General features: G+C 36.7%; 1 protein-coding gene across 4 annotated transcripts in view; it reads right to left on the reverse strand.

Moving 5' to 3' along the window:
• Positions 1-418: 418 nt before the first annotated feature.
• LRRC2 (leucine rich repeat containing 2) overlaps positions 419-13,649 on the reverse strand; it is a 73,885-nt gene continuing 60,654 nt past the window's right edge. For all 4 annotated transcript variants that reach the window (XM_065657763.1, XM_065657759.1, XM_065657762.1 and 1 more), the window contains 4 exons: positions 10,282-10,427; positions 7,948-8,103; positions 6,021-6,157; positions 419-4,600 (listed from right to left, as the gene is read on the reverse strand). In XM_065657763.1, the coding sequence (XP_065513835.1) occupies positions 4,551-4,600; positions 6,021-6,157; positions 7,948-8,103; positions 10,282-10,427 (489 nt within the window). In that variant the 3' untranslated portion in view covers positions 419-4,550. The remainder of the gene's footprint in view (positions 4,601-6,020; positions 6,158-7,947; positions 8,104-10,281; positions 10,428-13,649) is intronic.

Consider the following 13,649-nt stretch of genomic DNA (forward strand, 5'->3'; position numbering starts at 1 on the left):
AATATAATTACTTGATTTACTTTTGCACATTGAGACAGTGAATATTCTATAACACATATTTCAATTGCTCCTAGTCTTGCTGCTTTTGAATAGCAGCTACTGGCGAAGTAGAAGGAAAGGGTTGAGTGTAGGAAGTGTAGTATTGGCAGCTAGTCACAGCCAATAAAAATGCTGTACACAATGCATACATGTTGATTTTGCAGCTTAGAAGAAAAAACATGTTGCTTTCCTTTAGGTTTCTAAGTACGTGATGTCAGAAGCTCGAAAATATCATGATGGTTCAACTTGATGATCTTAAAGGTCTTTTCCAACCTAAACAATTCCAAGATTCTATTATAAACTGCCATTAGTGCACACAATTCCTTTCATTAATAAAATCATTCACTTTTAAAAACTGAAGAAGAAAGTATGCAACATGAAAATAACAGAGTTGTTTATTAGTGAAAGACGACTGCTCAAAGCAAAATTACTAGTAAACCAAGCTGGGTAGATAAACTAATAAAATTGGACTAAATTCAAAATGAGATGTCTTTTGACACACAGATTTTTTACTGCAATGGATGACACTAATTAAAATTATATTTAACAGCATATGATAAGTATGTTCTCACAGTATTTTTGCAGTACAGTACATTGAAGTAGAACCAAAATGCAGTTACACAGAAATTAGGACTTTCAGCTATAGCTGATATTACCCACTGGATGTCTTAGATGTAGCAGAGATAATTGTACATGTATACCATCTTCCCCTTAAACAGAGACACTTGACAAATTCTGTGACAAAAATAATCCTTTCTTTCTGTGGATTAGATTTCAGGAAGTAATGTTCTACAAGAGCTAGGAATAAAAGCTCTCAACCCTGCGGGGAAGTACTCGGGGGTACTGGTGGATGAAAAATTGGACATGTGCTGGCAATAGGCACATGCAGCCCAGAAAGCCATTCGTATCCTGGATCAAAAGAATCAGGGCAAGCAGGTCAAGCATAGTGATTATCTGCTCCCATGAGACCGTAACTGGAGTACTTCATGCAGATCTGGGGTCCCCAGTAGAAGAAAACATGGCCTTGTTGAAACAGGTCTTGAGAAGGGCCACAAAAATGGTCAGAAGGCTGGAACAACTCTACTATGAGAAAAGGCTCAGAGAGCTGGGGTTGTTAAGCCTGGAGAAGATTCCAGGGAGAACTTATTGCAGGTTTTCAATATATAAAGGGGGTTTACAAGAAAAACAGCGAAAGATATTTTACCATGGCCTGTAGTGACAGGACAAGGGGTAACAGTTTTAACCAGGTATAGGCAAGACTTACATTGGATCTAAGGAATAATTTATTTACAATGAGAGCAGTGACACACTGGAGCAGGTTCCCTAGAGAAGTTGTGGATACCCCATCACGGGAAGTATTCAAGGTCAGGTTGGAGAGCGGCTTGAAAAAACTGACCTAGTGAAAAAAGTCCCTACCTCTGCAGAAGTACTGGCCCACATGACCTTGGAAGGTCCCTTCCAATCGAAATAGTTCTGTGATTCTATGAATATGAGATTCACAGAGATCCAAAGTCAGACTGGGGAACACCCAACTTAAGCAGTGGAGGGGACACTGACCTCCATGCTCAGCTGCACCATGGTTTCCTGCAGCTCCTGCTGCCTCTTCCCCTGAGTGGGGAAAAGAGAGGTCAGGGGCTCAAGTCTCACAGCCCCCCCTCAGCATCGTACCAGGAGATGCAGAGCACCACAGCATAAAATCACAGAATCATACAACAGTTTGGGTTAGAAGGGACCTTCAAATGTCGTCTAGTCCAAACCCCCTGCAATGAGCAGGCACATCTTCAACTAGATCAGGTGGCTCAGAGCAACTTCATTGCCACGTGCATGCAAGACCAGTAACGGGTAGGAGTCCGAGGGCTATACCAGGCTAGGAAGTTTCCTACTGATGTCCTTAGCCCAGGTAGACAGCGCAAAGGTGACAGCCAGCTCAAGTCTGACAAAGAGCAGACAGAGTGTCCTGCATGGCAGAAGAGGCATGAAAGACAGGGCAGGGTGGATGCCTCCCAAGCCCATCTTGATATGGGAGAGAGGGGGCCATTCTAGGAGCCCCACGGGCTTCCTCCCAAGCTATTTCTCATTGCTGCCTTGGGCAAGGCAGGACACGAGTCTCCACAAGCCCAGGAAAACACCCTGGCCCAGTGACAACCGATGCTGAGCACTTCTCAGCTGCAAAGCCCACAGCCGGCCAGCAGCTTCCCAGCAGCCTGGACTGTGAGCCCCACCAGCTGGAGCAAGTGTCCAGCCCAGCCCAGGAGCTGCCCAGGAGTGGGCCCCAGGGCACCCTGTGGGGACACTCACTGAAGCCACTAAATGAAGCCATGTTGCCTCACCAGCATGTCCCTCTCCTGCAGGTCAATACATTTGTCAAACGCTGCCATGCGGCTGAGACAGCTGGCCTTTTGTTTCTAGTTCAAATCTGTGAATTCAAGTTCTAGCCTTCTGCCTTACATTTTTCTCCTGCAAATAAAAAAATGCTCGGTTTAGACTGTGATTTTTTATTGATAAACAATGACAAGCAAATGGGCTTGTTCACCTTTCAATGAACTTAAAAATAACAGGTTTTGTATTTATGCTGCTGGTGTTCTTCTGAATGTTTCCTATTTTATCTTCATCACTCTTATCTGTGAAGAGCAGAAATCTTTCAAGTAAGATCAAGTGCAATGCTAAGCAAGTACTGATACAACATGTCTACTCAAGCACCTTCTGTTTATATATCCAACAATTCTGAAACTAGAATTTGCACTGGGAGGTATTGTTTAGTTAATTATATTTGCACCCCTAATTTTTCTTAAAGTTACAACTCCCATAGTGGACATTTCCATTCTATAAATTCAGCAGTTGTGATTTCCATTCCTATGATTTTCAGTGGGTCCTACTAGACTATAGTAGAACTCCAGAAATAGAATTTCAAGGAATGCCAATTCAGATGTATTACAGAAGTTGATTACTTCAATATCAATACCTAATCAACCAAATTTATTATTTCACTAAGCAAAAGTTTGATAGGGTAGTTTCAGATACGCTGATTTCTTTAAGCCCAGTTTGGCTGTCAAGATTTAATCATTTTAATATCTTCATAATAAAAAAAATCAGGTCTTTCATTATTCTGTTTCAGATCAATGTCAAGTTTCTTGGAATTTTTTGAAACATTCTCTTTGTTCCAAGACTTGCTTAAAATCAGCATTAACAGCTAGAGACCAACTCTAGAGGATTTCGTTTTGGATAGTAATGTAACTGCAGGAGTTTGTCCCTGGCATAAATAATAGACAAATTCTCTTCTTTCAGACAAATTAAGGGTAAAAAGGAAAGAAAACATAAAATGCAGTGTTTTATATGGAGTCTTGAGGACCACATCCTTTGTTGCTTTGTTTTTAAATATGATTGACCTAAGTGGCACTCTGCTGCACAAAACTGGACATAGCTCATCTATAATAAAAAAGCAAGATGTAAATATCATTTCCCCTAACTACAGTCCTAAGTTTATAACTATTTAAGTTCTCTAATTTGAGTCTAATTTGAGCCTAAATTGTCAAAATCTCAAGTCTTTTTAGATTAAAAAGTACTGATTTATTAAACAAACAACAAAAAAGTAAAGCTAGTTTTCTGAAATTCTACAGTATATACACTTACATAGTTATAACAGCAGATTATTAAATAGCAAGTAACAAAACCTTTTATCTAGCAAACTCATTCTTATACGCCTTGGAAAATCCCAATAAATGTTCACAAAATCCTGTAATCTGAGACAATTAGTAGAAGACCTTTGTCACAGTTTTGCTAATATTATTTGTTCACTCTGCTTAGTCCTTAAAGTCTTGCTTAAAACACTGCTGTATTATAAGGCTGCTTAGCACAGAAGTTTCAGTCACATTGGCACTTGAGTTTGCAAAAAGGGAAAAGCTTATAATATGCTTCAAAAAAGCAGCAGAATTGCTACAGTTTCTATATATAAAATTGTTGAAACTTGTCTAAACTGAAAATCCTGAAGAGGAGAATTTCTTTGAAGAACAGAAAAGTAAATGCAAACAACTATCTATTAGGTGTTTGCACTTTAAATATTGTAAAAAATGAAATGTGTTATTTGGTCTTGAGAATACAGGAGATTGTATTCATTTTCTACATTATTTAATTTTTAAATTATCCCCTTTTATAAAATCAAATATCTTTTTAAGATGATTATTTATGTTGCACTGTTTCAAATACAGTTTACGATGTCTTCATCCTGAGGGCATCTGTGCCCATGCATCCATTACTACAGTGAATATTTACTTTTAGCAGGTCTATATGTAAATTAATTGCTGTTGTTGTGGACTGGAAAATAAATATTTTGATTTAAAAGGTGAAACAGCATGTTATGAAGGTGCTGCTGCTCTTTTTTTTTTATCTGTAGTTACTGGGAGCAACTTTCATGATGATTTTGAAGTGCTTCTGGTCATGTATGGTTTCCAGTGTTTTATGGATAAAAATGGAGTTATTCTGATATTCACTAGTGATTTAGAGATTTTTGATCTTCAGAGCTGGAGACTGAGCAAGACTTTTTTAGTATAGGATGGAGCAGAATCTGTGAAAAGAGAAAAAAGAAATAAATCTCAGACTTCAGCACAAATAAATGCAGCCCTTAGGTAGAAACAGCTAGGTTTGGTTTCATTTCAAAGGTACTCTACAAATGATCTCTGTGCTATCTTTCAGAAATTCCACTGGCTTTTATTATACAGAAGATATTCCTTCTCCTGTCTCCTTTTCAAAAGCAGGTACTGGCATAATCTATAGCACAAGAGTTCAGAAGCTGGAAATCCAAGAGGTATTCATGACCCAATATCATAATAAAAAGCATGGAGACAAGTTTTGTCTAGGAAGGCAGCAGAGTGTATCCCTGAGCTGCTTTGTCCCAAAGGAATATAAAGCTGGCATGTACCTGACAGGGCCAAATGCAGGTTTCAGGCAGCCCAGCAGACATAAGTATGTAAACACAATGCCATCACTACATATTTCATAAGTATCTCTAAAGCCAATATGATCTCAGCTTCTCCTCCGTTCCTTCTCTCCATTTTAACTACTGTTGCTACCGTTATCAGAATCTGGCACTTTTATAGCAGGCTTTGCTTTAGAATTAGGCAGCTTGAATACTCAAGCGTGCATCTTATGGACATTAAGGAACAAAAGTCCAGTATCAGAACATGAAAAGTATACTGCAGCCACATCACGTGGCCTTTCTTTACATATCTTTTTATGAAGTCTTGTAGGACTACTATACAGTTCATTTACATGAAGTGCAAAGAATGAAAAGAGACTGTAAAATTCGTTACACAAAAATTCATTTCTATGCCCAAACTCTCAAGGAGATTTGAACAGAATCTATAGGGTATTTTGGCTCACAGGAAATTTTCCCTTTGTGTCCTAACATTTTTTACTAAACAAGACTCAAGACACTGACAGTTACTTAGTTATGGTAAATATAAGACAGAATAGCAGAATAAAGTAATATGTAAACTTTTAGGTACTGTGCACCTGAAAGGCAAAAGCAGATTTTTTACTACAATAATTTTACAGTGGTTGAATAATTAGTACATTGATGTAGATACATTGTTAAAGAATGTTCTATGAATGAGAAGAGCATTTAATATACACACTGTGTTTTTTCGAGGAGGAGAACTATTTCTGCAAGAGTTCAAAATCACTAATGCTAATCCCAAGAGAGATAATCTGGAGAATGAGGATAGCCGTTGCATACATTATCATTAAATTAAGATTTATGCATGTACAAACACACCTCTAATTTTTGTTCAATACCAAGTATTTTAGTTAAGGTGCAAGCTGCTAACAAAATACATTTGCCATTTCCACTTTTAGTCTTACTTATACCATAACAGATGATTACAGTTTAAAGGTATATTGCTTGTACTCTTAAAAATTTATGTTCCCAATATGTGTCTGCAGTTATATCCAAGATAGCAGGAAATTTATTGCAAGTTGACACATACCCCTTTGCTTTAGGTCTTCAATGTATGCTTTCATAAACTCTTTCTCAAATTGCTCCCGTTCACGTTCACTTTCTATAATTTCTTCAGTGTCTTCACATACAATAGTTTCAACCGGGCTGTCCTTGAGACTTATGAATCTAGAGAGATTAGCACAAGAACATAGGCAACAGGTTTATAAACATGACTGGCCTACATGAATGTTTTACAAGTTGCTACTACAGCCAGAAGGATAAATGTAAAGAACATTTTCTCAATTTTTTGCATTATGGCATTCTTAGGATCCATCTATTATTAGAAAGTTTTTAAGTGGCACCTTCTCTGTACTCTCCATATAAAAATGATCAGATTTATCTCTTTCTTTTTGCCTGTCTACATAAATCATTCTTTGCAATAACAGGTATATTTCTTTATTGTGGAACTCCTACAGACTACAATGTAATTTCACGTCTGTTAATGAGAAGTATGAACTCCATTCTAGCAAGATTACCCAGCAATCTGGAATTTTGCCAGTATCACTTAGCTGACAATATGTATCTCCACTTTTTGGTTGTTTGTTATATTACTTCTCTTTTACAATGCATGACTGGACACGTATTATGTTGTATTTGTAAATTTCCTAAAGGTACTTGTTGTTGGTGAAAAACTAGATGGTTAAATAAACAACTTACATAGTGTGTAAATTAAGTGCAGAGCATTCTAAAAATGTCTGATGACGTTACCACACCAAGAAGGAAAAAAAAATTCAAAAGCCACAATAATTGTTACTTTCCAAAGGACAAATGTTCCAACAAATCATGGCTTTTTAAAATCTCGTGAATTGCTGTAAGTCTGTGCTCAATTGACCTTGGATGGCCAGGTGCCCACCACGCAGTCCTCTCACTCCCCTTCCTCAGGAAGACAGAGGGAGAATATAAGATGAAAAACTCATAGGGTGTAACAAAGACAGTTTTATGAAGAAAAACAAAACCCATGCATGGAAGCAAAGCAAAGCAAAGTGAATTATTCTCTATTTCTCATCAACAGGTGATGTCCATAAAGCAGGGACTCAGTACGTGTAGCAGCTGCTTTGGAAGATAATGACCCACCTCCTTTCTCCTTTCTCATAGCTTTTATTGCTGAGTATGACATCATATGGTATGGAATATTCCTTTGCTCAGTTTAAGTCATCTGTCCCAGCTGTGTCACATCCCAACCTTTGCTTATCTTCAGACTACTGATCTTTGTGAGGGAGGGTTGGAGGGACAATCTTGATGCTGTAGGAGCACTGCTTAACAGTAGTCAGAGACCTTGGTGAACACACCATTCTAGCTACAAATACAATGCCCAGCACTATAAGGACTGCTAAGCAGAAAGTTACCTCCATCGCAGCCAGACCTAGTATAGAGTTTCCAATGGTTTTGCAATCAAAGACCCGAACATCATTTGCAGAAATGCAAGATCATTGTAATTGCAAAATAAATGGCCTTTTAGTATTATCCCGCATGCAGCAACAAGGTGCTGTTCCACAACAAAGCATGTATGAACTATTAAACTCATGTGACACCGCTCAATCTTTTAACTGGCCATGTCTCCCACTCCTAGCAGGGTACTTTTGATAGCACAGAGCTTATGAACACTTAACTGCCACTGGTCTCACACTGGGGCACAGCTTTGCAACTTCAGAGGTCAACCTGCTATGACCAAGTCTACACAGAATAGCCATGTAGGTATACAGATGCACACGGTGGAGAACTGGCAGATGAAAATCAGAATGCTGCAGCTCCTCTGCAATTTCCAATCTCTTTAGTGCCTCCATAAGGGCTTGGATATAAATTATGTCAGAATTTGACCATCAGATATGGAAGAAACTGATGCTTATGAAAGTATTTCTCCTGTGTGCATCTACCTTATCTTTGTACACATTCCTTTTTCTCTCACTTTTACTTACTTCAAACCTGTGGTTGACTCACAGACAGCTGTGGGTATCTCAACCAGGTCATCGCCGCTGACAACTAGCAAACTGAGCTTTGGCATATTGACCAGAGCTCGTGGAAGATAAGTCAACTTGTTTTTCTGTAGGAGAAGTGTCTGCAGTTGATCTAACCTGTAAAAATGTAAAAGATAAAGATAACTTAAAATATTTGTTTCAGACAGGAGCATCTATGCAAAACAGAAATGCAGGCTTAATCTTGTATAAAAGAACAATTGCATGTATCAGCTTTGGCTTCTCAAAAATTACTCATACCACACTTTCACAAGCTGTCATCAACTTTAATGGAAACTTCCAGTCATGGTTCATGGTTCCTTATAGATATTAATAGCATACCTCTGACAAGTACTCAGAAGCATGCCCAACATAAAAGGTTACAAAAATTACTGTGCTTTCATACAGAAGATGTTGACAGAATATGATATAAAGCCTTACCATGTGTATCCCAGAACTAATGAAAAGTATGGGTCACCAGCTCACACCTTGTCCATATGCTAGTTTCTATGAACTAGATACAGCTGTGCTAGGCAGTACATTCCCATCTATTGTTTTTCACTAGTAATTAGTACTGTGGGGAGCAAGAGAAAGACCAGCTCCTGGTCATATGATTCTTCCAAGTTGTCCCACTGAAATCAATTTAATGGCAATGTTTTGTGGAGGAAGGCATTTGGCTTATTTTGCTGTATTTCCCCTGGCTTTTCCTAATGCAATAGTAATTTTTGGCCAAGCATTTTTTCCTTGGAGTATACAGAAAACAAAAAGCATAGCAAACTGATGAAACAAGTTTCTCTCATTCGACCAGAAAGGTCCATTCCTAAAACACTGTTGCAGGCTACCTCTTACCAGGCCCACATGGTTTCTTTGAATTCAGGGAAAGGCTTCAATTTACTGCCCACTCATCTTTTTTAATCACAGAATTCATGATAGTTCATTGAGGCTCTTCAACACTGCAGGCATTGAAATGAATCTGAATAAGAGTATCTGTTTATTGGAGCTGGGGTTATCCTGATAAATTCTAGTCTTCAGAATACACATAAGCCCCAGAGATCCCAAAATTCAAAACGCAAAGTCAAGCAACTAAAACCTTATTTCATGGTGTCTGGTTATGATGCTTTAGTATTGATGCTGGCAGCTCAGTACAAAATGGAGAAGATGAAATGTAGGAAAGGAATATTTTGGAGGTAGAGAAATATATATAAGTTACAGGAAAAAATGACTTTCAAATTGAGTGAGTATTCTCCCATAAAATAAAAATATCCTCCTAGAAGCTCTTCGAAGTCAATCAAATCTCTGCTCAGATCCCCCGGAAGAAAAAAAAATGGCAGGTTTATGCTGTTGTGGCTATAGCAGGTGAAGTTCTAATACAAATTAAGACTTCAGCCCTGCTGCCAGAGAGATCTGTGATTACACAATGTCCCAGAAAAGACTTTTTGCCCAGCAACAAAGGTCTTGTGAAAGTTAAGGTTGAATGAGTTTTCTGTGAAGTTTCTTCTGCCTCGAGGATTTCTATTCCCAGATCAATAAATAATCCATTTTTTAAAAACAAACTTTAGTTAATATGTGTTTTGGTTTACTTATGGCTATGTAAAGTTTTGTGAAGTAAGTTACAACAGCACTCCAGAGTGAATAAATAGATCCAGGGGTAACAACAGTGTTTTCTCAGGCTACTAAGTCCCATTAAAAGGATCAGAATGATTTTTTTTTTTTTTTAATTACTTCTAGTGGATCCCTAAGTTGAGAGACTGAGTATATGTAGGAGGGGAGGACTGTTAAGAGTTTTGGTTTGGTTTGTATTTTTTGTTTGTTTGTTTTTCTTATCAATATTTTTCTGCTATATTTCCAAAATTTATCAGGTTCTTTCAGTAACTTAAATATGCTCTAGTCCATCTTTCTCTCCATCCCATCTACCCTCCAGAAATAAACTCTTGCCAACTTCATATGGTGAGTCACCTTTGCTGGAAATGGGGCAAAGTATGCCGCATGAACTTCTCAAATAATAATGCCTGTATATAATGACAAATTATCATTAACACAACAGAAAATGTAATTAGTCAACTGAACAGTAGAGGCACTGGCTGTGCAATCTGCCATCAATGAGCTAGAAAATGTAGTTTCTGTTCTCTGACAGAGTTGACCAATAGTAATGGTAAAGCTTACATCAAAATTATCTGATGCATTTCAAATGTGACTTTTTTGTGTGATTTTTCATTAATGGTGTCCCTTGGAAGCTTGTTACTTTCTAGATTTGCATTATAGTTCACAAGCCTGTCAATGAATTAAAACATAAACTACCTGTCTATGTCTTCTGGGAGATCTGTCAGGTTGTTGCTGCTAATATCCAACCACTGCAAATTAGACATCCGGAGTACACAAATTGGAATAGAATGGAACTTGTTTGCTGACAGGTCCACAACTGTGACTTGTTTCAGGTTACTTAGCTAGAAAGAAGTGGTGCTTTGTTTTAGTTACATTTTGCAAATACAAGAAGACATTTCATTCATCAAACATTCTTATTTGTCTTAAAGCACTTAGAAAAATAAGAATTGCATTATTTTTTTACTCAACTTCTTGCCAGCCCTATCTCTTAGTCATCATTTTATAGGAAAAAAGATTTCAGAAATAACTACATCTCGAAGTGTTTATCAACTTGCTAGCCCTGTCATGGTTTTGAATCAAATTTTCATTCTAAAAAAACCTGTAGTGTCAGATGACACAAAGACTGGAACCAGACAATTACTTGCTTCCTTCCTAGGTTACATATGAACTAAGGTCTGCCGTGAAAAAACATAGCTTTGATAATTAATAGATGCCAGCTTACTCACCTCAAATCAGAGATTTTATAACTCACATCAAAAATACATACATTTCCTTTGCTATAACTCTGTTATGCACTGACAGTGTATTGTTAGCAGACCCTTAGGAAAGGAAACTTCCAGTTTAAACTAACGGGAAATTTGGTCCAAAATTTTTCAAAGATCTTAGAAAAATACACCTTCCATACTGCAAACTAAATATAAAGTGCACTAGAGCATTTTGTTTGAATATTTTTCAAATGAATTACATTTTTAACTAATAAACCTTTAGTGCAATGAAGGTTAACTGCAAATGTGAAATACACCTGTTAAAGAAATAAATGTGTTAAATAAAGCTCTCTGTGTACTGAATCAATTATTCACACTACCAGTGTTCATAAAACCATGCAGCTAGCTAAAATGAATGTCAAAGGAGTAGAAATGTTAACCAAAATAGTATTTTAGAATGGAAATTATGTCTCTGAGCTTCTAATTATTTGTCACCATCACGATCTAGCTCTATAGAATCTGATACAGAAAACAAAGTAGGAAAAACATTAATTAGCATTTACCTGAAGGTTTCTTAGAATGTAGAAACCAAAAACCCCAATCCAAATATATTTTGCACTTCCAAAGTGAGCAAAATGCAAGCAACAGTATAAATTATGAAAACAATAGAAAGTAATAAAATACATTCTGGATCCTTGAGAAGGATATTGTTATTATTGTTGTTATTGTTATTATTATTATTATCATTATTATTATTATTTAAGAATCAAGTCTTGTTTTCTTATGTTTTATGGCCAAAATTCTTCTTACTGCAATACTGCCAGACTTTGATCTTAATTTACACTTGCCATTTTAAATTTTTACATCCACAGCTTGGTGCTGTGTCAGAGCCAGTTTGGTTTGGGATTTTTGGGCAGTGGGTTTTTTTGTACGTGGGGGTTTTGGTTAGTTGATTGGTTTTGCTTTCTAGATATAACCTCATATTGCCACCAGACCTTAAAATTTTGGGAAATCTTTTCAGGGAGTTTTACTAAGTTATATTACAAATGACTACACAATTAAGTTTATTTTTCAAAAACATAATAGAGGTTCAGAGTTTCTCAAGTCAAAGATATAATTTCAAAATCTGCCCACCACTGCATTAAAGCAGCCTTAGAGAGGCATTACCATGGAAATGTCTCCATCCTGATTCAGAACAGGTAAGCACACATTTTATTCTGACACTTCATATTTCCAAACCATTTTGTCATTTTGAGGACTGACTACTAGCAATGAACACTCACTCCTACACTGTAAATTTTCCAGATACTGAATCTTTTTTCCAACAGCACAGAACCCTTCTTTGCACAAGGAAAGCAGAGTGACTCTTCTAGATCTTTGCAATGAGAGAGTGGAGGAAACGCTTGGCACCATCTTTACACTGCATTTACTTCATGATTTCAAATTACTGTCAAAATTCCAGATCCCAAGCATATTTTTCAAGTTTCTCTGCACTCAGAACAATTTACTAAAACTGCTGATATACTACTTTCAACAAACTCTACCCACAAGGAGTTTAGCAAGCACAGAATTAAAACAACGTCCCACAGGCTTAAATGCCACACAAAATGTTCTCAAACCATACCCAAAGAAGAAAAGCCACAGTCTATAAACACCAAGCAGCAGATTATTTTAAAACAAGTTGACATCACTGTTGACTCATGTTCCTAAATACTTCACTTTCATGCTGAAACAACTTGGTAACTTTAACACTAGGTGGTAAAATGGTATTTCTTCAACCACAATAACTAGTTTTGGATGTTTTCCTAAGTGTTTTATTGTGTTAAATATTCAAACTAACATTAATATAGCAAATTTTGTAATAAAGGTAAGGGTTTCTGCCATTTTTTAATATCGTATTAAAAACAGAATGTTTTAATACTTGATTAGACGAAAACCTACATTTTTCAGGAGGTTGTACTCCCATAAAAGTGTACCAACAAAATATAAGGCCATATAAATTTTGGTTCAGCATTCCACTGAATGTATGGAGCCACGATTATATTGTGCAAACTGCAAGTCCTTGGTACTTGTTCTTTTAGGATAATATTTAATAAAACCTATCCATTTTCTATATTATGTTGAAACCTAATGGAGTTTTTATTTAATCTGTCTCTGATAAGTTACCAAAAAACACTCATAATGTATGATGCATTGGAAATTATGGCAGCTATGTATATTTTCTAAAGGAAATTGTGTGTATTTTATTTCTTCTTGAAGGACTGATGGATTTTTGCACATTTTATAACATTTCATTTTCAAACAAGCATGACTCCCTTACCATTTTTACATTATAAATGTATTTTAGCTTGATGTTTGTTTCTGCAATTTTCCTCTATTATGTGACTTTGACTCAATCAGTATATAGGCTTTATGCTAGTTCCATTTTAAAAAACAGCTATATTTGATAGTCTTGCTACCTGGAACCACTTATTGTGGTTCTTATGTTTAATCACTGTTGTAATTGTTATTTGACAAACTGCCTCATTTTGTTTATCTTAACAATTTTCTTCACAGAAATAATCCAGATAACATTGTAGAACTCCGCCGCTTCTCTTTCCCTGTGGCAGTTAAACTTTCAGTTGAAAGTAAAGGACACCATGCCCTGGGCTGAACATGTTATTTGATTAATGAGTGTGGTTTTATTTCTGTTCTGCTTTTTTGCCATGAAAGTGATTTACTGATAACGCTGCATACAAGTATATCATGATTTGCCTACTACTCAGCACCAACAAATGAAAAGGTGTAGATTCATGTGAAGCCTTACCACAAAAATATTGTATTCTTCAGCTACATGTAAATATTCTGTGACAGAAACAG

Source organism: Caloenas nicobarica, chromosome Z (genome assembly GCF_036013445.1).
Source record: "Caloenas nicobarica isolate bCalNic1 chromosome Z, bCalNic1.hap1, whole genome shotgun sequence".
Classification (NCBI taxonomy): domain Eukaryota; kingdom Metazoa; phylum Chordata; class Aves; order Columbiformes; family Columbidae; genus Caloenas; species Caloenas nicobarica.